The 27,231-nt window shown below is 34.9% G+C and overlaps 1 protein-coding gene across 16 annotated transcripts in view; it reads left to right on the plus strand.

Moving 5' to 3' along the window:
- PHF21A (PHD finger protein 21A) overlaps positions 1-27,231 on the plus strand; it is a 194,033-nt gene that overhangs the window by 21,805 nt on the left and 144,997 nt on the right. For 6 of the 16 annotated variants that reach the window (XM_041723305.1, XM_041723301.1, XM_041723291.1 and 3 more), the window contains exons 2-5: positions 7,232-7,272; positions 14,362-14,528; positions 20,188-20,220; positions 22,333-22,419. In XM_041723305.1, the coding sequence (XP_041579239.1) occupies positions 14,475-14,528; positions 20,188-20,220; positions 22,333-22,419 (174 nt within the window). In that variant the 5' untranslated portion in view covers positions 7,232-7,272; positions 14,362-14,474. Of the gene's footprint in view, positions 1-7,231; positions 7,273-8,623; positions 8,736-14,361; positions 14,529-20,187; positions 20,221-22,332; positions 22,420-27,231 lie in introns of all 16 variants that reach the window. The other 10 variants (XM_041723292.1, XM_041723297.1, XM_041723296.1 and 7 more) reach the window with 2 other exon arrangements.

Consider the following 27,231-nt stretch of genomic DNA (forward strand, 5'->3'; position numbering starts at 1 on the left):
TCCCTATACACCAGGATAAACCCAAACTCTTTTGTAATGCCTTATAGGTACCTGAGTTGTTTTTTTGTTATTGATGGCAAGAGTTTTGGACCTGGGTTAACTGATTATTAAGATAAGAATTTGAGTTATCTTGGGATATGGGGTGATTTACTAATTCTGATCTGTAATTAAGAAGTTTATGTTATGATTAGACTCAGAAAACATTTACAGCTTTGTGAGCTGTGGAAGCTTTTGAATAAAGGATTTTTGTACTTTATAGCATGATGAAGGAAGATTTCTTCTTTCTGTCTATTTCTCCTAATACTTCTCATTTATAAAATAAATGATTTTATAAGTTTTTATACATATTGCAAGAGAACTTGGTAAAAATTATTTTTTAATTGTTAGCCTTCTCACAATTACTCTCTGGCCTTTTAAGTCTTTTGTCAGCTAATGTTGCTCACATTTTCAAACATATAGAAGCTAATAATGCACACTTAGAACTTGGACATTGTAGGGGATCCCTGGGTGGCGCAGCCGTTTGGCGCCTGCCTTTGGCCCAGGGCGCGATCCTGGAGACCCGGGATCGAATCCTACGTCGGGCTCCCGGTGCATGGAGCCTGCTTCTCCCTCTGCCTATGTCTCTGCTTCCCTCTCTCTCTCTCTCTCTCTCTCTCTCTCTCTGTGACTATCATAAATAAATAAAAATTAAAAAAGAAAAGAACTTGGACATTGTAATAACTGGTCAAGTATAAAAAAAAAATCACTGTTTACTGTGCCTGTCTGTGAATTGTGGATTTTTATTACTTTCATTTATTTATGCACAGCCTAATGGAAGAATTCCTAGATTGAGAGCAGTAAATCTGGGTTTTAGGTTGGGCTTTACCTCTTACTAACCTTTGTAGCTTTTGGCTAGTCATGTAGACTTCTTGGATTGCCGTTCCCCTGTGGAATGAAGGAATGGATTTGGTTCTCTGGGGTGTCCATTCTAGCTGTAAGCTCTTTGAAGGCTTACTTTCATAGGTACTGAAGGACGTAGAGAACTGTAAGGCAATGATTCCCAGTCCCTATCCTTCAGAATCTTCTGGGGGGAGTTAAAAAAAAATAGAGATATCTGAGCTCTAAATCAAACATCATGAGTGCAGAAGCATTAAGGGTAGGCTGTGAATTTATGTATTTTTTGGAGTTTTACAGGTTTGAGAACTACTTGTGCAAGGCATTATTTCTATTCTACATGTGTGTTTGCGCGCGTGTGCGCACATAGTCAGGGAGATAAGACGTATAAGTTACAATGTGAGATAGTGTGGTTAAATTTTAAGATGAATGTGAGAGATGATAAAGTATCTGAGAATTCAAAGAAGGGAAGATCTGGGAGTTGCAATGGTTAGGGAAGGTCTCCATTTATCACTGAATCTTTATCTGGATCTGAATGACTGGCTGAGATTTGGCTAGGTGGGGAGAAGGTAAAAAGGGTATTGTTGGCATAAGAAAGAAGATCCTCACAGTAAGTTTGGGAAGAGAAACAATTCTGAGGACAGTTGTAGTCTTTATTTCAGTATTCTCCTCTCGCAACTGCTGTATGTAGATTTCCTAAACATTTTGAGGGAGTGAACTGTGAAGATATTTTATGGAAGATACTATTCCAGTCAGAGGGAAAAGCAAATAGAAGAGCCCTGAGAAGGGAACTTGTTTTGAGTTTTTGAAGTACAAAAAAGAGGTGAGTATGGCTGGAGCAGATTAAGCAGTGGGGAGAGGGGAGGAGAGGAGATCTGAGACTAACAGAGGCCCAAATCACTTAGAATCTCTTGGGCTGTTTTAAAGGATGGCTTTTTTCCTGGGTATGGTGGGATACCATTGGAGGGGATTTTGAATAGAGGAGTAACTGGATCTGTCTTGGAATTTGAAAAGGCACTCTGGCTGCTGAGACAATAGACTGTAGCAAGACAAAGATGGAAAGGAGGGAGGGCAATAGGAGGCTATTGTAATAATCTAAGTGAAAGATGAGGGTGGCTTGGACCAAGGAGGTTGTAGTGGAGTTGATGCAAGTGGTCCAAGTCTGTATTTTGATGGTGGAGGCAAGGTGGTTGGCTATTAGATTGGATATAAGGTGTGGAAAAAAGAGGAAAAGAGCCATGACTTTAAGGTTTTGGTCCAAAGGGATAAAGTTGCCACTTACTGAGGTAGGGATGACTCTGAGGAGGAAGTTGGGGGATAGGTGATCAAGAGTAATCAAACCTATTTGACAAGTGGTGAGTGGGCAATTGGCTATATGAGTTTGGAATTTAGGGGAAAGGTCTGAGCTGGAGATAAAAGTTTGGGAGTCACCAGTGTACGGATCCTTTTATAGCCATGAGAGTGGGTGAGATTACCTAATGGGAAGAGTTCCAAGAACCCTGAGCCCTGGGGCAGTTCAGCATTTTGAGGTCTTGAGAGATGAGAAGAAACCAGCATAAGAAATCCAGAACAGTGGCCAGGGAGATTAGGAGGAAAACCAAGATCGAGTGGTGTCCTGGGGGAGAAAGGATTTCAAGAAGGAAGGAATGATCAACTGGGTCAAATACTACTGATCAAAGATGGAAGTGAGGGCTGAGACTTTTCTATTGGCTTTAGCAACAGGGAGGTCATTGGTGATCTTAAGAATAGAAGGAGACCAAAGCCCTAATGGAGTGAATCTAGTAGAGAATGAGAAGGAACTAGGGACAGTGATAATGGAGTTTTCCTATAAACAGGAGCATAGACGTGGGGTAGTAACTAGAGAAGGTTATGGAGTTAAGGGAGGCTTTTTTTTTTTTTTTTTTTTTTAAGGTGGAAGAAATAGCGGTGCTTGGCTGGCTCCAGTCAGTGGAATGTACAACTCTTGATCTTAGGGTTGTGAGTTCGAGCCTCATGTTGGGTTTGGTAAAATCTTAAAAAAAAAGATGGAAGAAACAAACAAAATGATCCAGTAATGAGGGGAAAAATTGATGCTTCTTGAAACATGAGGGGAGAAATGCTAGAGGGATGTCCATGAGAGGGTAAGAAGACAGATGGGGGACACAGGAATGATTATGATATTGGGGCCTAAAGGACTAACTCTCATTAAGCAGGATTCTGCTTTTTCTTCTGAACAGTTATTTGCATTTAAATTTATTTCAAAGTTATTATGCTTTCTGTTAGAAGTTAGGAAGGGCAGATAAAAAACAGTAAAACTTATTGTGTATCAAATTAGTGTATCAGCTTGGTGTAGTAGAAGAGAAGAGATTGAATCTTCTGTGTAAGGTGACATTTTAAAGTGTCTTTGAATGACAATTATCTGTGCTATTCTAGTCCCTTATCAAAATTTATGATTGAGCACAGACTATAAACTTAATTGTTCGAATTTGTAGTGGGATGAATTTTAGCTTAATTTAAAACATGATCTAATGTTAAACCTTTTCTCTGCAAAATTTGTTTATTATTTAATATATGTTCTTCATATACAAAGGTTTTAGGTATTTTACAAAGGGTACTTAAGTTGTTATTAATCACCTTTGATTTATTGATGGTATTTTCAGTTTTACAACCATATTAGAAATCTGAGTGATTCATTTCTTTACCAATTCTAATTAAAGCAACTACCTGTGAAGTTCTGGAGAGGTGAACCATCTTTGGTTGGCAAAAAATCATGGGAAATTATGTTAGCAAGATAATATTCATTTCTAAAAGCAAAAATAATTTTATTTAGTTCACCATATGTGTTTTGAGTGTATTTTTAAAGAATAAATCTGTAGAGGGCAGCGTTGGTGGCTCAGCAGTTTAGCACGCCGCCTTCAGCCCAGGTTGTGATCCTTGGAGACCTGGGCTCCCTGTATGGAGCCACTTCTCCCTCTGCCTGTGTCTCTACCTTTCTCTCTGTGTCTCTCATGAATAGATAAATAAAATCTTAAAAAAAAAAAAGAATACGTCTGTATTTGAAACATTTAAGCAAATATGGTTAAAATTTTTAACCACCTTAGCTCTGAGTGTGAAGAGTATGTGAGAAACAAGTGGACTTTAATCAGCTTAACATGAAGAAATCAAACTTGCATTTCAGATTTAAATACATTTTACATGTAGATAGTGTTAAAATACACATTTATATATACATTTTATTGCTAATTATTACTAAATTATATAAATAAAATATTTTTTTATCAGCTTCCAAATGGTAGTCAATTAATCAGTCATCATTTAATTAATAATCTTGGGTAGTTGTGACACACAGTGTTTAAAAATCATTAGTCTAAAAATAATTGACTCTTTTTTTGGTGTCTGAACTTCTTTACAAATCTTATTAAAGGTATGGGTCCTCTTCCCAGAATTCTTATACATATAAAATTTAGCCAGTAGTATTGTAGGGTTGGCAAATCCCTCTGAAGTCCATTCATGAGGCTCCCTCAGGCATAAAAGGATCTCAAGTTTTAAAACTTGCCCTATCTAGCTTACTTATAATGATTTTTCTTTAAAACTTTTTCCAAAAATACTTTGCCAGTATTTATTGTAGTTTGTTTTATAGAAATGTTACTACTGTGCCTGGTTGAGAGGAGGTGAGATTAGTGGAAAGGCCAGCTTGGTCAAAGGAATCTTAGGGTCCGGTCCGTAAGCTTTCTCCAGCTTTACAACCAATTGGTGTGTGACCTTTGGGGAAGTAATTTAACCTCTCAGGCTTTGATTTCCTATGTGATATCTACAGTCCCTGCAAGCAGTTTTATGAATAGTTTTATAATATCATGATTTCATGGTAAAATTCTTTATCAGTTTGGGATTAACTCTGCTATTGAGTTTTGGAGAAAATGCCCTAGAGTTTAGATACACATCCATTGTATCTCCTTACTGAATATGACTTTTTCAGAAGAGTTAATGTGACTTCACTTTGTCAGATGCCATATATGTGGAAGTAAAAATCCCAATTCTGTCCTGATCACTTTGAGTTTCAACATATTTCATATGTTATGGTTATAAACCATTGTTGTATGTGTTGGAATTGTCATCTCCAATTCTGTGGCTTGTTTCTTCATTCTCTCAATGGTGTTTTTTAGGTGAATGAGGTTCTTAATTTAGTACAATAGATCAGTCTTTTTCTTTTCATTACATTTTAAAATGGCAGTATCTTTCTTTCTGATCTACTGTTTTTTATCCAAAGTCATTCGTTTAACAAATAATGCTGTGGGGGATTGATGCATAAGACATTATCACGAGGGATCCCTGGGTGGCTCAGCGGTTTAGCGCCTGCCTTTGGCCCAAGGCGCGATCCTGGAGTCCCGGGATCGAGTTCCACGTCGGGCTCCCGGCATGGAGCCTGCTTCTCCCTCCTCCTGTGTGTGTCTCTACCTCTCTCTCTCTCTGTGTCTATCATAAATAAATAAATCTTTTAAAAAAAAGTCATTATCACCAGCATGAAAAAGCTAACAAGAAATGTCTCATAGGGAAAGTAAGTCATCAATAGAGTTAAGGGTCCACTCAGTCAATTCATTCATTTAACAAATATTTACTGAACATTTAGTCTGTGCCTGATACTGTTCTGAGTGGTACAGAATCCTGTAGGTGCTATCTATAATGTTAAGAATTCACTTTTTAAAAATTGAGATATTACTGACCTATGACATTATATTAGTTTTGGGTGTGCAGCATGATGATTCAATATCTGCATATATTGCAAAATGATTATCACAATAGGTTCAGTAAGCATACATCACCACACAGTTACAAATTTTTTCCTTGTGAGGATCCACTTTTAAATAATCACATCACTTTATAGACCTTTGCATGATTTTTTTTCTTTTGGTTGGAAGTCATTCTAATCTTGGTGACTAAAATAGCCATTTATATGGACTTGAGAACTTTCAGAAGTACTGCTGCTAAAGAAAAGACAGGATAAAACAGCAAATTTTAATTTCTTTTGAAATGTTAACTGCATGTTTTGAGGCCCTTTTAAATTATTTTACTGCATGTTTGTTATGACTGTACTTGATTAAATAAAAATTTATAATCTGGATGACATGATTTTTTGAAATAATCCCTTGAAATGAGAACACTACTGAAGTAACATCACTCAACAAATATACTATGTTTATTTTTATTTATTTATTTATTTTTTAATGATAGTCACAGAGAGAGAGAGAGAGGCAGAGACACAGGCGGAGGGAGAAGCAGGCTCCATGCACCAGGAGCCTGATGTGGGATTCGATCCGGGGTCTCCAGGATCGCGCCCTGGGCCAAAGGCAGGCGCCAAACCGCTGCGCCACCCAGGGATCCCAATATACTATGTTTAAAACATAAGTTTAGAGCATTGAATGTAGAGTTTAAATACTTAATACTAAAATATCAGGAGAAAAGCCTTGTTTCCTAATGTTTTTTAACTGAAAAAGAAGTTTGGGGTGAGGCAGAGTTAAACGATATTGGGATGTCTGGCTGGCTTCATCAGTAGAGCATGTAACTCTTGATCTCAGAGTCATAAGTTCAAGCCGCACTTTGAGTGTAGAGATTACTTAAAAATAAAATTAAAAAACAAAACAAAAACAAAACCAGTATAGCCTGACTTGACTTTTCTAACTTTGAAGTCAACTTAATGGAGTTTAGTTAATCTTAAAAAATGCAATTGATAAAAGCATCATTGAGCATTAGATCGAGATCCCAAAATCTTAATTTTCTTTCTGGCTCTATCACTGATTAAATATGTGGCAGAGAGAAAGGCACCCTTGTGTATGTATTACAGTCTGAAGTGGTGAGACTTGAAGAATGTGAATGAAAAGTTTAATTGAAATTACAGTGAAACATATAAAATGCTGTGAATTTTAAAGCCTTGTAGAAGTCCACTTCAAGATTAATTGAAAAAAGACACTTTAAATAGACAGAACTAAGTGTCAGTGACGTTACCTTGTTACTATAAAGCAATGAACAATGAGGCCCATTTGTTGGGGATGAGCCTGTATTTGTGTGTTACTTAGATAAGGTGTATTTTATTTTTGTGTGTCTCTTAGGAAAGGGAAACCATCATCTACTTACTTTCCTTGTCTTGGAAAAACTGGAATAGTGAAAAATGGAAAATTAGAGATTTAACTGCCTTTGAATTTTTTCCTTGCTGTGAAAACTACCTCTCTTTCCTTTTTTGAGAGGGTGGGGTGGCGGTTAAAGCTTTGGAGATTTTTGCGTTTTGTTTTTTCATAAAGTTAGAAATCTTTAAGTCTTCAGCTTTTGATGACATGTCGTAAATCTGTTTGTAGTCTAATTCTATTTTCCCCTTCTTCTGCTGTAGGGAGCAAGAGAGCTGAAGGAGAGCCTGTTTCCCCAGAATTGGTAAGTACTTTCATGAGGCAGGCGTAGTGTGCCTGATGCTAGTTGGGTAATAATTCAAATGTTCAGTGATTTTTTTTTTTCAAAAAAACTCTCTCCCAGAAATGAAGCTTTACTGTTTGCATTGAGTGAAAGTGAATTTTTGTCTAATTTCACGTAACCGTATCTCAAATGCATTTGTGTTTCTAATAATACTGCTAGGCTTGCATGTTCCTACATTTGATAACCTGTTAAAATGTAAAGGTCCCCTTTGCCAAAAATGTCCTTAATGCGGTGGTGAGAGCTGAAAATTCTAAAGTCAGGAATTTCAAAAGTTCAGGTTCCTATTGTGTTTTGTATTACTTAATATGCTGTTAAATTTGATGGCCTTAGTATATGTGCAAAATGGCTAGGTTAATGTAACTATGGGAACCTTGACTTTGAAATTTGGGACCCTTAAGCATTTATATCCTTAAATGTAATGCTGGATTGGTTTCATTTCTGATATTACATTTTTAGTATATGTTTGTATAATTCTAAAAGAGGAAAAAATAAGAGAGACAGTGAAATGTAGCAGTGTGGGGGCATATAGGCAAATATATTTTTTTCCTATTATCTACTTTAGTATCTACTCTAACAGCTTATAAATTGTCACACTTTAATCATTTTTTTGAATGTCTAACTCAAGATCACAGATTGCACAGGGCAGTCTAGTGACTAAGGATCAAACAAATATTAACCTTATTTGGAGAGCATGTATTATGAAAAAAAAAAAAAGAAACCAGAGCTGGAATAGTATCATTCCCTAATACAAGGCTACTTCTTTTTGTTTTTGTTTTTTAAATTCTCTCTCTCACATTTTAATTAATTTAGTGGCTGGAGTAGATATTTGGTTAGGGCTTCTTTTTGATAATTTACTGTCCTTGAGGTGTCTCTCTTATCTTTTAGGGATTGGGCTTTGAACATGAAAGGGAGGCATTTGAACCAGTTAACCTTGCATTTTACTACCTTTTTATTCTACTTGCCTGTCTCTCATGGAACCTTTTTAAATAAATAATCAAGACCCTATAGCCCTTTTCTTTGAGATGTGATAGAATCACAGAATTTTAGAGAAGAAACCTTAAGGGCTTTTTCTCTTCCAGTCTTTTACCGGTATGGCAATTTCTTCTCCTATATCCCAGACAGATTGTTATTCAGGTGCATATTGAATACTACATTAAAAAAAATGTAGCTCATTATTTTCTGTAATGTTTTCTGAGGAATTCTAGTTCCACAGAAGTGAGTAAATATTATTGAGGTGGGGTGGGGGTGGGAAAAATGTTCTGTGGTCAAATAATTTGGGAAATGCTGCGTTAAACAGGTTTCTTTACTGCAGGACTTCTCAGAACCTTTAATATGCTAATGTGCATTGTGAATCTCCAAGAGGGGGATATGATATGCAGCATTCTTGAATACTTCTAATGACAGGGAGCCCACTACCTCATAAGGTAACCCATTCCTTTTTTGTATAGCTCTAATCCTTAGTTTTTCCTTAAATTGATCTGAAATCTATCTTCCCATAACTTCCACTTCTATTAAAGTACTTATTTTGGTTATGCCAAGACCACCACACCTTCTTGTGTTACCCTTTGTGTAGTAAATATTTATATGATTCTGCCCAGGCTTATCTGGACAGTTTTTTTTTTAAAATCATTAAATAGTATTCTATAGGAAATGTGGCAATCAACTCTAAAATCTTCTCATTGTCACTGTGCTCTTATACACTTCTCTCCAGACTCCATTCCGAATTTCTGTAAGTTTTTAAATTTACTCTCAATGTTCTTGTTGGATATAGTTAGGCTGATTTTAGTAGACGTGCTTGATTTCTGTAAAAACAGGTAGAAAACAGAAAAATGTGTATGTCAGCTAGGCCTGTCCTGGGAAGCTGAGGTAGAAACTACATTATCAGAATGAACATTGGTAGTAGGGTGAGATGCAAGACAGTGCAGCAGACCATGAAGGAAGAGGGTGCTGTCAGGGAGACCCTGACTTGACGTTGTGTGGCAATGGTATAACTTCTATTGGTATTCCTTTTCTTTTTCTAAATAAGGATCTGGCCCCTCCCTCCAAAAACAAAACACAGAGGAGAGATATATATTTTATATTCAAACACATTCAGACATTATCATAAATCTAATTGTGTGTGTGTGTGTGTGTGTGTGTGTGTGTGTATGTTTAAATCTAATCTAATGGCTGAGAAACATCAGTCTCACTAGCTCGGGTGATATTTGTCAACAGCTGTTAGTACCAAGATGTGAGCATAGTAGCCTTCCCAGTGTCAGAAGGTAGTCCTCTGAAATCAGGATTGCTAAGTTCTTTGTGCAGTAGCATTTTCTGTTGACATGTGGAGTGTCACCAAAGAGATACCACCATGAAAACAAACATTATATATTTTTTAATGGCATTTTTATTCATGTTAGTAAATATTAGTTTTCAATAAATGCTACTAAAGAGCTTTATTATTTTTAGCATCTGTGACTGTTTTTTAGCACTTAATAGCTAGTTAAGTTAAAATTTAAAGATATTGTTATATCTCTGAGCATTTTTGTACAAATTGAAACCTGATATTTTAGTACTTGACATGTGACAAGTAAGGACACATGGATCTAGCAAGACTTTCTACTTTTTTTTTTTAAGGATTTTATTTTTTTTATTCACAAGAGAGAGAGAGAGGCAGAGACACACAGGTAGAGGGAGAACCAGGCTCCCCATAGGAGCCTGATAAGGGACTCGATCCCAGACCCAGGGGTCATGCCCTGAGCTGAAGGCAGATGCTCAACCGCTGAGCCACCCAGGCGTCTCTCTACTTTTTTTTTTTTTTTTAATTTTAAAGTAATCTCTATACCATTGTGGGGCTTGAATTTACATCCCAAGACCAAGAATTGCACATTCCATTGACTGAGCCAGCCAAGCACCCCTCTATTTTTTTTTTTATTGAACATACTCTAAACAGTATTCTGTATAACATGTAAGTCAAAAGTAGAGTCTTGAAGCTACTGGCTGGCTCAGTCAGTAGAGCATGAGACTGGATCTCAGGGCCATGAGTTCAAGTCCCACATTGGGTGTGGAGTTTACTTAATTAATAGAAAACAACAACTGGAGTCTTACACCAAATAAATATTTGGTATAGAGAATACTGAGCTGTCCATTTTTAGAGAATTCAGTCTGAGGGCACAGTGTTTTATGGACTTACTGTTAGTTAAAGAAACTTGGTAGATAACTTGAGTTTTGATGGGAAAAAATGTTTATGCCAATTCAGGAACAGAGCAGTGTTTCTTAGCAGTAAATTCAGAGGTACAGCATTACTACATTATTAGAATCATAATGAAAGACCTGGAGGTTACATATCTCTAAGCAGAACCTACCCACCAAAATAGTTAAAAGCCCCTTGTTTAGAGAATTTGAAAGTAGGAGTCTTCTCAGCAATATACTGTGGTGAGAAGTTTATTAAAAAGTTTGTTTGTATGAATAAAAGAGTTAAGTATGTTAATAATAGCATAGAACTTTGTAGTTTACAAAGAACTTTTTGTGTAACTTCATCTCTTTTAAACCTCATAACAGTTTTATGAGTAGATGATACTGTTCCCATTTTTCTGATTTATAAGCAAACAAACAAATTAAAAACCCTGAGGCTAAGAGTGGTTGCATAGCAAGTAAATGGAATCCGTTTTTTTCTTGTTTTAGGGGGATAGTGAGTGTGCTTTCCAGACATCACAGCTGTTTTTTTTAGTGAGATTTGATTATTATTTTTGTTTTGTTGGTTTGTGGAATTTTTATTTGTTCATGTTTTTGGTTTTATGTTATTTGAAGGTGAGAAGCCATTAGGTGTCCTAGTAGTTTGGCATGTACAGTTCTGAAGATAACAAATGTTAGTATTTTGTACTAAGCCATTGTCCTCTCTGATGGTAGCATTTAGAGCTGTTGGGTAGTAAAAGGCATTGTACCTCAGTAAAGTGTGTCCATTATTGCTTCGTGAGTCTGTTTATATTTACCTTGTAGCAATGATTTGTTAATTATAACTTACTGGAATTGGTCAAAATATGATAAATCATCCTTCTACAAATTTAGCAAATAAAACCTGTTTTATGATGCTGTAAACTGTCCCCAAATAGTCATCGTATGATAGCTGCATAAGCTGTCTAAACCCCCAAAATATTTCTTAAAAGGATTCAACATGTGCTTGCCTTGTTTTTATAAGCTATAAATATATGTATATAATGTGTTCCTTTAGGTAGAGATCAATCTCTTAAAACTGCTCTCCAGAAAGAGAACTTTTTGAAGAAGTAGGATATAAAATAAATCCTCTAATCCTTCATAAGTTTTTTATAACAAGTCACTAACTTTTTTAACCCTTCAGTTTTATTTTGAAATAAAATGAATAATTGGCATTTAGTCATCGCCAAATAAAATTTTGTGTCTCTCTGTGTCTCTAATAAGACAACAATCTGATGAAGGAATAAAAGCTGTCAGCTCCTCATTAAGTTGAGTTACAAGCTTCTTATCGTGCAAGGCACTCTTTGACATTTAGAGCCTCCAGGTTAAGTTCTGGTTTTACTTTTTCTTTTCCTGAACATTTTGTTTCATCAGTATCGAATTTTCTGAGGCTTTAGCAATCCTCAGTTAATTTTTTTAAATTTAAAAATAAGTACATATTTTCTGTGGAAAAATGTCAAAACATCAATACTCTGAAAAATTGAAAGTAAATAATCCTTATTGCTACCACCCAGAGATAACCAGTAGCAAATTATGAAAGTGCCACCTGCCCCAAACTTTTGACAGCTCTCAGAGTATTCTTATTTCTACAAATCTTTGTCAGATTGATAGACCAAACTTACCTTCTTAAAATTTACAGTTCTATGACTATTGAAGATGGATGTTTTCCGTGTTTGTTGGTCATGCTTATTCTTCTGTGAGTTGCTTTTTTATACTTTTAAAATTAATTTGTGAGCACTCTAATGTATAAATTGTTAACCCTTTGTTGTATATGTTGTAAGTTCTATATTGTAAGTTCTCTGTTTTTAACTTGCTCTTTATTTCCAGAGTTTATATGTTGAGTTGAACTATGATGTGCTATGTTGCTACCAGTAAAATCAAATATGGCCTTTCTGCTGTTAAAAATGCTCGTTTAACTTCAAGATGATTCTTAATTTGACAAAAATGATAAGGAATCATTTTTGGACATGTTTTCTGATAGAATCTTTCAAAAATGAAAACTAATTCAACTGAGTCAAGTACTGTTTTCAGGAATAACTCTAATATATGTAAGTTACAAATTTGAGTAGGATTATTTTAGTTCTTAAGATTAAGGGAGGAGCGCCTGGCTGGCTCAGTTGGTGGAGCATGCAGCTCTTGATCTCAGGGTTGTAAGATCCAACTGCCCATTGGATATAGGGATTACTTAAAAGTGAAATCTAAAAAAAAAAATAAAAATAAAAATGAAAGCAATGCTATAGTTTTAACATTTGCTTTGTATATAGAGTAAACTTATGTGACAACAAAAACCTTAGTCTTGCTAATTTCATGATTCTGATATTTATTACAGTCCATAGATTTTCTGAGATAATAAGTAGCTAAAAAACTGCTTTTGTAGTTTGTTCCTCAAAATATGGTTCCTTTTCAAAATTGTCTCCCCTAAACATACTGCCTTTTTTGTTGGTAGTATCATTATATAGTAATGCTTTCCTAACCTCCATAAATGTTAACTTTGAATGAATTTTACATTTTTGAAGTTTGTTGTTTTTTGAGAATTTTTATATAATATTTCATAGTATATAAATCCTAGGGGAGAGATTGTCAGTGATGTTTTAAGTCTAGCGAGATTAAGCAAATATAATGAAAAATAAATTCATAGGAATATTATCTATAGTTAATGATTCCATTATAACTGTTAAGTACGGTTTTAAAGACGTTTTAAGAAACTTAGGTTGATTATGGACTTGATCCATGGATAAATAATTTTTGGAAATGTAAAGATTATGAATTTCATTTGGTTTAAGGAGTACTGGTTCTTTTAGATTCATGATTGCTCCCTTCCTCAGTTGTTAAGAATATTGAAAAGCTGCTCTAGCTACAAGTTTTACAGGTACAAAGAGGAAAAAGAACAGAAGTAAAGTTTAGATTTATTTTGGCAAAAGCAAACTTTTGCTTTGGGAGGGTACCTCAAATCATGTCTGAGGCCACACTCGAGAAAAAAAAATTAAAAGAGAAATTAGCCATTGAGTTCATTTAAATATTAGTGATAAGCAGAGCAGAATAGGAAGGCTCACACTCACAAATCTAGACTTTTGACATTATTGCCACTTGCAGTTATACATATAGCCAAAAGAGATGGGCTGGCAGGCTTGAAGAAGATGGTGTTCATTATCAAGCTGGAAATTGATAGATTTCCATTGCTAGACTGCCACCTCTATTATACAGGATAGGATTATTATTTAACATTCCTGTCGTAACTTTATGAAAGTTACATTGCATTGTATCTATATAAAGTATTAATTTGTTAAATGTAAACCTTTAAATAATACCAAAATTTTCCGTTTTGAGGTTTATTTTAAAAACAGAGTAAGAGTCCATCCAAATGAAAGTACTCTGGCCTTCTTTAACCTCTGAGAGACCCTGAACTTTCCAGTTCACTCTGTGTGATGTTTAAAAATGTATGACTCTGTTGTTATGTGTCTCTAAGGACAGTGTGTCCTGGATGGTTGTAGTCTCAGCCTCTAGATTCCCAGCTCATTTAGGAAGGAAGTGGTCTTGTTCAGCTCTGTATCCTCAGAATGTAGTATGTACTATAGTGCTGAGCATCTAAGTGTGCTTAGATGTTTTCATGACCAGATTAAACACCTCCCTTCTCCCATTTCTTACTTTTTTGAAGTGTTCTGTGGAGGAATGAATGTTCAGAGAATAAAACCCAGAAAATTTTGGTACTAATTCAGTGAAAAATACTCATTTTGGAAAGAAATCTGTTTGGGACATTTCATGCTCTGTGTTGGAGCATCAAATAATTTTCAACTAATGTAATTTCTTTTATTTAACACGAACATTTCCTTTATGATCCAAAACATTTTATGATCTCCACAGCTGCAGTGAGAAGAGGAGTTTGTTATTTTAAACAGAGGCTGAAGAAACTGTAGACAGAAAGGCTGTAGACAGAGGCTGAAGAATTAGCAGACAGAAAGTGGAGAAGGTGGAGGATGGAGTTGCAGACTCTACAGGAGGCTCTTAAAGTGGAAATTCAGGTTCACCAGGTAAGTTCCATTATTGGTTTCTCCTATGTTGTATTATTAAGTAATGGCTAAGATTAGTAAACTCGCCTATCTCTGAATTTCAGTACACTTTTTAATTGTCTTTCAGACAGTTGTCCAAGAATCATGTCTTTTGCCTTTTATTGATAAGTAACAAATTCACTGACAGTACTTTTAAGAACTTTAATAGAATATTCCTGACTTTCTTTCCAGAGAAAAGAATGGAAAATATTTTTTTCAAATACTAAAGGTGTTAAAAAAAAATAACCCACACTCTTTTTTTCTTTTTTTGGTTCATCTGAAAACTTTGTTCATGTGACCTAACTTGTGTATTTTAAGTTGAGCCATGTTTTAGTTAACTACCATTTATACTGAAGTTTTTACATGTAACTCAGCTTTATGCCTTGATTCTAATCTTTAGTAAAGAAAACATCACTGCTAGAGTGCCTGGTGGCTCAGTCAGTTAAACCTATGATTCTTGATCTCCTCTCAGTTCATGGTCTCAGGATCATGAGATGTAGCCTCGAATTGGGCTCTTTAGTCTCAGCAGGCAGCATGCTTGGGATTCTCTCTCTCCCTCTCCTTCTGCCCCTCCCCCTGTTCTCTCTCTGTCTCCAATAAGTAAATCTAAACAAAAGAAAAGAAAATGTTACTGCCTTCACAGATGTTTACATTTAAAATTTCACAATTTTTTTTTAAAGATTTTATTTATTTATTCATGAGAGACAGAGAGAGAGATACAGGCAGAGGGAGAAGCAGGCTCCATGCAGGGAGCCTGACGTGGAACTCGATCCCAGGTCTCCAGGATCACACCCTGGACTGAAGGTGGCTCTAAACCGCTGAGCCACCCAGGCTGCCCAAATTTCACAATTTTTAATATTTACCTCAGGTGTATAGGCTAACAAACCTTAAAAAATATAAATAAAAATATGTTAACAATTATATTTATATAATAATATCGATAAAATATTAAATATGTAATACATTTTATATGTATAATAAATCTTATTTAATATAATTAACCCAGAAATAAAGCTATTCTTAAATAACTGGATCATTAACATATATTTCATAAACAGAGTATCACTGTTTCTATCCCTTTCCTAGACATTAGCCGAAATGTGGTCCCAGGTTCAAGATAAACACATACATACAATCAAAAGTGATAAATGATGATGAATTGACTGCTTTTGAATGTTTGGGGTGTGGAAGTAGAAAGGAGAAGGGAACAAGTTTCTCTTGTTTTATCTGAATAGTTTAAGGTTAATTTCTGAAATTGTTGGAAGCACCCTGTGGGCTTTTGATAACTACTAAATTTGCAAGTTGCTTAGAATTAGGGTGGATGACAGCTAACAAGAAAGCTTCAAAGACATACACACATAGTTTTAATTTTTCAAATCTCTGTATTCAGAAATCCCTGCTTCTGCTTTGGATTTGTTAAACTCTTGCTCAGCAGTAGTCTTATAGTTTGCTGTGTACAGGTGGACTTCTCTATGTGTGAAGTGTTTTGTTTTATGGTAATTTTAAGAAATTTAGTATATAATAAGTTATGCACATTTTATTTTATTTGGCCTTGCTTCTGTTACTAATTGAAGAGAGTAAAAATCTGTTTATAAAATCAAGCAGTCTTTTTCCCAGATGTAAGTATGTTAACCCAGAGTTGTGTTGAATACTTAATTTGGCTGAATGGCAAATGACAACAATTAAATTCATAATTTGTTCGAAGCTGACATCATCATAAAAGGAATTTCTGGAAAACAATAATCCATCTGAAATTTGTATGGATCGAAGATATTTAATGAAGTTGTATGTGATTTTAGGAGATATTCCTTCTCTCAAGAAATTTGGAGATGGCAGCATTGACATTCTGCTTTTAGTTCATCCTCACAAGATATGAACAAGTCCCAAATAAGACTTATTGAAAGACTCATCTCCTAAATTGAACTAAATTACTAAAAATGATAAATTTTTTTTTTTTTTCCAGAAAGGTAGATTCGGGTAGAAGAGTAGAGGGAGATAAAGAGAATCACAAGCAGACTCACATCTAGTGTGGAGCCCGACATGGGGCTGTATCTCAAAACCCTGAGATCATGACCTGAGCCAAAATTAAGAGTTGGACACCTAACCAACTGAGCCGTCTAGGCACCCCTAAAAATGAGAATTCTTAAATATTAATTTGCTTTATATTTTTAATTCAAGCATACCAATTTTATGGAAATTATAATTATGAAAAAATTTAATGTTTATTCTGTTTTAAAATCTAATTTAATTTTTTAAAATACATTTTTTGACTCAAAAGGGATATAATGTTCTTCTGAAAGTTATCCCAGTCTCTTAATATTTACGTTGTTTATTTCCCTATATATTTAAATATTTTTTTTTTAGGATAAAGAGCTTTTATATTCATCCTTGATTATTACATATTTCATTTGTGCAATATCATTTATATGTTGATTTATAATATTTCAACTTATAAAACACATGTAAGAATTTTCACTGTAATTACATTTAGAATACTTTTCTATTTGGGGAAGAATGTTAAATATTAAAGTAAATACAAATGATAAGCCTTGTTTATAAATCTGATGTTATTCTGGTTGGATGTGTGGTAATCTACATGATCATTGATTGTGACAAGTTCAGGAATGACAGAAATGATATCAAAGTAGGCACTGGCTGTTAGGTTGAGGCCAAAGCCAGACCGTACATTTGACTAAATATTGGATCAAAAGCCTCCCTTTTGCATTTTGTTAGGGATGGAATTATGGCTAAAATTGAGCTTGCTGGATAGAAGTGTGTTAAGAAAAAAAAAGAGAGAAAAAAAAATTTAAAAAAAAAAAGTGTGTTAAGAAAGTATGCTGTGGTGGAAGTATATTTCTGTTCTTTATGGACATAGAGATGGCTAAGAAAATTACCATGTACACATGGTTGATGTTGAGTAAATGTTAAATAATAATGGCCTGTGATGAGTATCTCACCCTTTTTGAGAAATTGCCTTTTTTATTATTTTTATACAGATTTGATGGAAGCCATATTTAAACTTTAGTAGGAGTATTTACATGGAACAGAGGATAGTATAAAGCAGAGGTTAGCAAACTTTTTCTGTAAAGAGCCAGATAGTAAAATGTTTTGCACTTTGTGAGTCATTTATGGTCTCTGTCACTAGTACGTTGCTGCCATATAGACAAAGCAGCCAGAGATAATATATAAATGAATGGGTGTGGCTGTGTCCCAATAAAACTTTATAAAAACAGGTGGTAGGTTGGATTTGCCAATAGGCTATAGTTTATGCTAACAGTATATCTTTATAAAAAATGGCTCCATTCTTGCAAAAGAAAGTAGTTTAATTTTGATAACACAGTGTTAGCTTAAAGTCATTAAGAATATGGATGGTCTAGTTAGGTTGTCCAGCTTCTCATATTCTGCCTCTGCTTGTCTAAAATGCAGCTTGACTACTTATAGATAGGAAAGGTGGTTTATTTCCTCCAGGAGTGGAGGCTTAATGTGGTTATCAGTCAGTTTTTAAGTTCCAGTATCATGGAAGAAAACCTTTTTTTTGGCTTTAAAAAGGCACCTGGGTGGCTCCATTTGTTGAACATCTGTCTTCAGCTCAGGTCATGATCTTGGCAGTCTCTAAATTGAACCCTGAGTCAGGCTCCCTGCTCAGTGGGGACTCTGCTTCTCCCTTACCCTTTGCCCTTTCCCTGTGCTTGTGCTCACACTCTCTCGCTCTCCCCGCCCCTAAATAAATAAATAAACAAACAAACAAACAAATAAATAAATAAATAAATAAATATTTAAAGGCAACTTTAGTGTTGTAGCCAACTCTCTAGTAACTAAATTAAAAAAGAAAACCAAGGACTTTTTTCATTGAAGAATGAGGCTAGCCTTTAGGCTGCACTTATAAGAATGTCTATGTATAAAGTCGCGTTTCAGTTTCACTGAGCTCTTGGAATGTCTTATTACTGTTTTGTAGATTAAGGCCAGGATACAGAAGAGTTACTACTGTCACATATGAAGTAGAATATAGTTCATATATACCTTGTGTAGATGGAAGTTACATGGTTAGCAACCTCAGCCATGCATAATGTATCTAAGCACCTGAAGTAAGACTAGTAAGACTTGACCAACTACAATAAATATCAGAAATCTTTCACCAAAGAGTGTACATTTTACTCAAGGGGCATTTCTTAAGCTATTATAACCTATTTGTTCATCTTAGAATTAGTTCACTGTGCATATCACACAGTAGATCAAAAGCTGCAAATTGGAGTTGGGGTTCAGGGGCTGTTGGAGGAGACATAATAGTAACAAAATTTGCTAGCTGATTCCTTGGCATTAAGAAGTAGATTGAAAAATTAAAATGTAAGGGGACCTGGGTGGTCAGTTGGTTAAGCATCTGCCTTCAGCTCAGGTCATGATCCCAGGGTTCTGGGATCTGAGCCCTGCATCAGGCTCCCTGCTCAGGAGAGTCTCCTGCTTCCCCTGCTTGTGCATGTGTGCTCTCTCTTTCTGTGTAAAATAAATAAAGTCTTAAAAAAAAAAAAAGAAAAACTAAAATGCAGACATGAGAACTCTTTAAATCATGGCAGTTTGGGGCCTTTATTGTAAGGACCTATTGTGCTGTTTATAGATTAGTATATTAATTGATGTAATCATACCTCTGAGTATCAATCAAAGCTGACTTTTTTTTTTTGTTTAAGAAGGCAGGTAAGTATATAAGAAGTATTTTATGACTAAAAATTTTTAAAGTACTTCAACATTCAAAGAGAGGGACAGATTTTTTAGTTATATGAAAAATTCTTTTGGGGAACAGCTTATTCCCAGATGCTTTTAGGAATCAGCCTTCTGATATTTTTTATCCTTCAAATTTTTCTGTCCTAGTTATTATCATCTTTGGGCAGTGATGCTTTTAGAAGTTGAGCTAGGTTAGAAGATGTCCATTTTTCTTTCTTTTTCATTTATTTGGACTTCTCTTTTCCCTGGTAAAGATCTTATTAAGTATTCTGGTAGCACTCTCTTTCCCAGAGGAACCCAGGTAGGTAGAGTTTGGTGTTGTTGTTTCTTCATTTCCTTACTTTCAAATACTAAGCATCACTGCCCCACTGAGTACACCCTCCTGCAGAGAAGGCAGTGGCAGAGTCAGTAGCTGATTCTAGCTTCCTTTTGTGGTAAGAACCAAACCAACAGACTTGCCAAATCTGTACTTTGCTGTATACAAACAGGCCTGTTTTGTTATGGGAGCAGCTTCTTTCCAGGCCTTTTGGGACTCTATAAACGATGATAACATTTTAGAGGGATGTTTGGCTTTTAGAGCATCCAGCTTGTTTAAATTGCTTTTTTAAAAGCTCCCATCCCCATCCCATCTCCAGATTTGTTAAAAAGCGGGAGTTTTTAATTTCAAACACAAAGTGCTAGTTTGATTTATATATATATATATATATATATATATATACATATATATATATATGAATAAATAATATGGACCAAATAAGTAATCCATATATATTATATGGATCACAGAAGCTTTTGATCTCTTCTCATTGTATGGTGTTTCTTTTTTAGGGTGGACTTAAAACTTTAGATTTTGGGGGACAAGTCTGATTAGCCATAGTGGATTAATATGTAAGACTGATGGCTCTTTTTCTCTCTTTATTACCAGAAACTGGTTGCTCAAATGAAGCAGGATCCACAGGTAAAGTACTACTTTTATTTATTTAATTTTTAAATTAAAATAATTTAAAATAAAATACCTGTTAGATACTAAACTACAAACCAGGAACTTAAGTTTTGAAAACTGTTATCTCTAACAGCAATTATTTTTAGCATATTGATTTTCATGTTATAAAGGTTTAGAAAAATCCAGTAATTCTGTTATAGTGTCGTTACTATTTCATCTTTGTTTCTGTTATTTTATGTTAATTTTTTTGAGTATTTTGGGGAACAAATTGAGTTATTACTCTTCATATAGCTTAAATTTCATTTCTGTAAGCCTGCTTATCCAGAATCAGAGTTTTTGAGGCTTCCTGTAGTCTCCAAATTAATGTATATGGCCCCGAATGATTCTTCTCTTAGCTTACACAGTACAGATATAGTACAGAACACTTAAATACTTAATTCCACTATGATTAAATAATTTCAGAATAATTTTCAAAGAACTTTTAAAAAATTATCTTTGAAAGAACTCTTAAAGAGGGTTTAAAACTACCTTATATAATAATCCAACAGATGCTACCTTCTGTTTAAATTCTCATAGTAGTTCATCTCTATCCCTGAAGAGAAATCTTCCTAAAAAGTTATCTTGTCTTTGATGATTACATTTATTATTCAGGTGGTGTCTCTTTTGTAGCCATTAGACAGTGGGTCCTAAGTTTGAAGAGTGTTTATCAGACTTTCAGGAACTGCGTGCCCACAAATCTGTTCACAGAACACTTAGACTTATTATATATGTGGAAATATATATATATGTTTAATACATATATATATGTATATTTAACTTTGTTAAACATACCATATACACCTCATTGTAAAGTTAAGAAAATTAATTCTTGGATTAAAGAATGGTACTGAAGCAGATTGATTTTTTGGAAGTGGGAAGCATATTCATTTCTCCAAAAACTTAGTACCCAGTGACCTGTTGGGTTTTAACACAGTCCATTGATTCTGAGGATTGGCATTGATGGCCCACATTGAACTCCTGTTTGACAGTCCTATTTCTTTGAGAAGCTTCTCTATTTTTATTTATTTTTTAAGGTGTATTAAAATTTAAATTATATTTAGGGAACCAAGAGGCAGTAGACCTTAGATTAGTAGACTCTTATATTTAATTTGGTAAACTACATTGTCAGCAACTGAAATATTATTAGAAAATTTTAGCATTTCTGATAGAGCTGGTCGTCATGTTAACAGAGCATCTTAACTCAAAAGAATCTGAAGGGGCAGTAGGTTGTTGGACAATCTTGTGAGTGATCTCATTACGGGAGCTTTATATCAAATATAAGAAAGACAATGTAAAGTAAACATGAAGGGGAGGATGTGTGTCCCAATCCTGGCAGAAGACCAAACAGGGTGAATCGAAAGAAATGCATGTGAAACAATGAAGAAAAAGTAGTCTTTTATTGGAATGGTGCTCAGTCTGTTAGTAGGCTGTCCTGCTACATTAAGCATTTGAAAATTTTAATTTTGGATTTTTTCCCCACTTGAGTAAAAAGCAAGCATGCTCAGTGTATCTCATCTAAAATAGTATTCTTTTTTGATTCCTAGAATTTTAGAACTGAGAAAATACCCTGGTAGTCAGTGTGTTAATTTGAATGATGTAGTGTTAAGGCAGTTGCAGCACTGACAGCTTTTCAAATCTAGGCTAAAATAACAAATGTACTCTACTAAATAAGGGAGAGGGCAAGTGGAGAAAAACTCTTATCTTTATTGATAATGCCATTAAGCAGTGTATGCATACTTATAACTTCCATTTTCTTGCTTTTGTCTGATTAGTGGAGCTTTAGGTTTTCTGTCAATTGATACTTTCTGTAAAGAATAACAATATTTCAATAGGAAGGAATACTATTACAGTATAAGATGCTAAAATATAAAATTTGTAACTTGAAACAATTGCAAACGAACTGCCCCTATTCTAATGGTAGGAGCTACATTTAGGACCTGTGTATTAAGTGATGATAATATACCTATAGTTTAATGCATGACAAATTTGATTGGCTAAATGCTTAAGATCGCTTCATCATTTGTAATACAGTATGCATAAAGTCTTCTTGCTACTATTCTGTTAACAAATGAAATATCTTTCTCACAGATATTTTTTCTTTCCAATCAGAATGCTGATTTAAAGAAACAGCTTCATGAACTCCAAGCCAAAATCACAGCTTTGAGTGAGAAACAGGTAGGGGCAAAAGGGGGGGGGGCATATTTTTAACATTGTGTTCTAAAGATATGTCTGCTTGAGGCTTCTAGGAGAACTGCTATTTTTCCTTATGTGTGAAAATAAGTGTGGGCAGCCAGACTCAGTTTTAATTTTGTTGGAGCTCTGTTTATCTATTTTTATTTTTGGTTGAAATCAGTGTCTAGAGTATCCCATGGGTATATGTTACTGGCAAATACCTAAAAGCAATGTGGCGGGCTGCTGTTAACTGTGTTAATTAAACTCTGTAGTTTACCCATAGGGGAAAGAGGTAAAGAAAGTTAGTGGGAGTATGTGATAGAGAATCTTGTAGTTGCTGGACGTGTCTTGTTAACCTGTTTTAAAGACTTGAGATGACATTTAACTTATCGTGGAGATTGGTTGTAAATAAATTGCTGTAAATGTAGGTCTCCCATTCTGATTACTGTCAAACCTGTATGTTATTCTTTATTACATAGTGACCTATTATGTGAAAAAACTTTGGTGAAACCTTGTTAGATTTATTTGTATAGAGCAAGAGAAAAGCATCTTGCTTTTTCCCCCAAAGAGATCTGGAAAATATTCTTTGGAATTTCTTGTATAATGACCGCTACTTCACCAATTCAGGCAGCTCCTGCCACCAGGTGGAGTGTGACAATTGACAGAGCTCTAAGTAAATGTCTATGGTTATCTGACAAAGCATTTGTTTTCTTGTTCCTTCCCTACCACTCTCCTTCTGGTTAAAAGGAGCAGCTTTCTACCTTGGCATAGATGAATGTTTGAACCAAAAGCATAAGGTGATTTACAATTGATAGTTCCTGCTGGTGACGTCTTATTGAAGATTTTTGACTAAATAGTTCTTAATAATTGATTTTCGTGTGGTTTAAAAAATTTTTTTTTATTGTGTGCTTTTTAAAAACTTTTATTTAGTGAAATAATAATAATGAGTAATTTGTTTCTGGAGATTTCTGATTGTGTTTGTATTGTGTATTCTATTGTGTTTTCATTTAACTAGGGGGGAGAAATTTGAGAACTGTATGGAATGGATACGAGTTGCTAATTGTTCAGAATAGGATCTTTTTCCAGGCTGAGTGAACAACTGCTTTTTTTTTTCTCCCTGCTCCTGTTCTTTTGCTTCTGTGTTCCCCATCTTGTCTTCTCTAGAGACAGGAGATATTTTAGATTAGGGAATTTCCAAACTAAAATTGGGAGGAGGTAGCATGGTGGAGAACAATTAGTAAGGAAAAATATAAACAGAGTTCATTAGTATGTATTTGGATCTGAAAGTGATTCAGTTCTCTAAAGTCAAAATGATGTGTGTTAAAGTATTCTAGCTTTAGAATTCTGTTAGCGCCAAGCTTCCTTAGAGTTTCAGGGTTAGTTTGACAAGATGCCAATGAATGAGTCACTTTTGCTGAAAAATTCACGTGTTCCAGCAGGGAAAGAAGGTGAGAACTGATTAGTGGAGTTAGGGGGTGGGGGATGCTGTCGCAAAGTTACGTTAAAGCTACATTTGGGGAAAATGGGGCAATTGAAAAAATTTACATTTATTTGAAAATTTTGTTTGTGAGAACTGATGTAGATTCATTTATTTCTATAATTTTTTATTCTTTAATTTCTTTTTTCTGCTAGGGACCTCACTTAATAGAAAATTGCATCCATTTATGTTTAGTAGTAAGACATTTCATCAAATGGTAAACTCTGTCATCTGAACTAAGTTTGGATTTTAGAAACCAGAATATTGGGGTGCCTGGGTGGCTCAGCGCTTAAGTGTCTGCCTTTGGCTAAGGGCATGATCCTGGAGTCCCAGGATCGAGTCCTGCATCGAGCTCCCTGCATGGAGCCTGCTTCTCCCTCTGTGTCTCATGAGTAAATAAATAAAATCTTTTTTTAAAAAAAAAGAAACCAGAATATTAAAAAATGGGCTTGGCATCAGGAAAACCTTAGGTATACAAAGTTAACAGAATAGTCAGAAACTGAAATGCAGTCTTGCAATTTTTAAAATACTTGCTAACTGCTTAAAACAACCTTTTTGATAGAACAGAAAATATATCATTTTTAGGTAGTCTAGTACTTGAAGAAAGCTCAGCGGTAAAGTTCAAAAGCTAGGCCTTCCTCAGGCTTATTTCCAACATAAAACATTGATATTCAGTTTAAAATAGTTTTATTTTACAACAAATGCCTAATGCTAAATGCCTGGAATTTTGTTTTTCTTTCTCAAAAGATTTTCTTAGCCTCTGGCAAAACACTGATTTCCTTCTATTTTGATAGCTAAAATCTGAATTACTTTACTCACATGACAATTTAACATTAATTTTTTTGGTTGTGAGAAAAATGCTAAATATAGCAAAGTTCAAAGAATATCATATTCCACAATTAACAACTTCTAATCCTTTGTTATTTGTTTCTATTCTTTTTATATTATGTGTACTTTTCTGTTGTTACTTTTTTCTATATCTACTTGAAAACTTACACCAGTAATAAATACATACATTCTCTTTTTTTGCTTTATTAAAAAAAAAACATTGTAAATAGTCATTAATTCTTACAGTGGGCACTCAGTACTTCTTATTTTTTATTACTACCTCAGTCTTTGATACTTAATCAGTTTCTTCCTCAAGACTATGAAATGTTATGCTCCATTTGGGAAAATACAGTCTTTAGTGAGCATCTTTTATGGCTAAAACTCAGTGAATTTCATTGAATTCTTGGTTAGAAGGTTACAATGTTTTCTCTCTTTTTTTAATTTTATTTTTTATTAAAGATTTTATTTATTTATTCATAGACACAGAGAGACAGAGGCAGAGACACAGGCAGAGGGAGAAGCAGGCTCCATGCAGGGAGCCCTATGTGGGACTCGATCCCGGGTCTCCAGGATCACACCCCAGGCTGCAGGCGGCGCCAAACCGCTGCGCCACCGGGGCTGCCTGGTTCCAATGTTTTCAAACTATAACTTGAGATTTTTGAATAAACTCTCCATTGCAGATTTTGAAGTTAGCTTCCTGACTCAAAGGGCTTTAATTTGTGGTTGACAGTTTTAACTCAGGAATCCCCAGATTTGATTGGCTAAACAAATTATATGTTATGGAGCCATTAAAAATCATAGTTTTAAAAATATTTTAATGATATGGAATGTGTTCATGATAAAGCAATTGAAAAAGCACATGCAGCTTTTATGTATTATAGTCCCATTTTTGAGTGTGTCTTATGTATCTATGTATGTGGGCATGTAAATACGTATAGAAACAGTTTCATTATGAAATGTTGGAAGGGGATGAATTTACATATGATTTATTTTTTAAGGTCTTATGTACATATTTGCTTTAATCCCTACAATAAATTTGTTTCCCTTTTATAATAAAAAATAGACAAGAAACATTATTTCAAAAATTTTTAACATCAAACTTTTGTCTGTTCCAGGGAGAATTAGCATTTAAATATCCAGTGATGTTCTCATGGTATATGAACCACTCTAATCTGAGAATCCATCTATTTTAAACACTAGTAATACCGAAGTTTGGAAGCAACTATTAATTTCTTTAACGGGATTCATTCTCGTTCTGCACCCCTCCTTCCTCATTTTGGCATAATTTTTGCTTGTTGGAATAGATATTATGATATTGGAGCTAACCCACCTATTTGCTTTACTGCTCTGCTTTTATTCTCATTAACTGTATAAACAATCAGTCTTAACATCTCCAAATTTGTTACCTGTTCCTGTGATGATTTACGCTTAAGTTACAGCAGTTGCTTCTTTGATTTCCCCTTCCGTGAACAGTTTGCCACCTCACCTTTCTTCACCTGGTACTCTCCTGGCCAGGTGTGTCAGGTCACAGCATAAATGTTACTTCTTCAGGGGACCTTTCTCCTGTCAAAATGGAACAGTTTCTGTTATGATTTCTTATTGAACCCTTCATTTTTCTTTTATAGCTGTGCCAGTTATGATTAGGTTCAGCTGTGAATGACTGAAAACTAAAAATGAAAATGGCTTAAATAAAGTAGAATTTTGTTTCTCTCTCATGTGAAAGGCCTGTAGGTATACAGATAGTAGTTCCACAGTGTTAGGGAACTCAGGCTCCTCCTGTTCTGTTGCTCTGCCACTCTCAGCATGAAGCTTTCACATTATAGTCCAAAATACCTGCTCCATCTGGTAAGAAGGGGGAAAAGCAACAAAAAGCAAGTCCTTTATTTTTAAGGATGCTTACTAGAAGTTGTATGTACCACTTCTAATTAGATCCCATTGGTCAGAACTTAGTTATGTGGCCCCTCCTAGGAGCAAGGAAGGCTGGGAAGTGTAGTCCATTTCAGGTGGCCATGGGCAGATAAAATTCGGAGACTCTGGTTCCATGTAAGAAGGGGGAAATAAATGCTGAGGATAATTAGCAATTTCTGCCTCAATAGCTTATTGCAATTTGTAATTACACATATGTGATAACTGATTTTTAATATATATCTTCCTGGGGGATCCCTGGGTGGCGCAGCGGTTTGGCGCCTGCCTTTGGCCCAGGGCGCGATCCTGGAGACCCGGGATCGAGTCCCACATCGGGCTCCCGGTGCATGGAGCCCGCTTCTCCCTCTGCCTGTGTCTCTGCCTCTCTCTCTCCTTCTGTGACTATCATAAATAAATTAAAAAATTAAAAAAAATATATATATATATCTTCCTGAATAGATCGTTAGTTTCAGGAAGTTTTAGGGAACATGCTTGTCTTAATTTACTTCTTTATTCTGAGTATAGTATTTGGTATAATATTTAGCTTAAAATAATATTTGGTACAGAAAAGCATTTGTGTTTCTTCAGGGAATTATTTTATTCAC

This window comes from Vulpes lagopus, chromosome 11 (genome assembly GCF_018345385.1).
Source record: "Vulpes lagopus strain Blue_001 chromosome 11, ASM1834538v1, whole genome shotgun sequence".
NCBI classification, from domain to species: Eukaryota; Metazoa; Chordata; class Mammalia; order Carnivora; family Canidae; genus Vulpes; species Vulpes lagopus.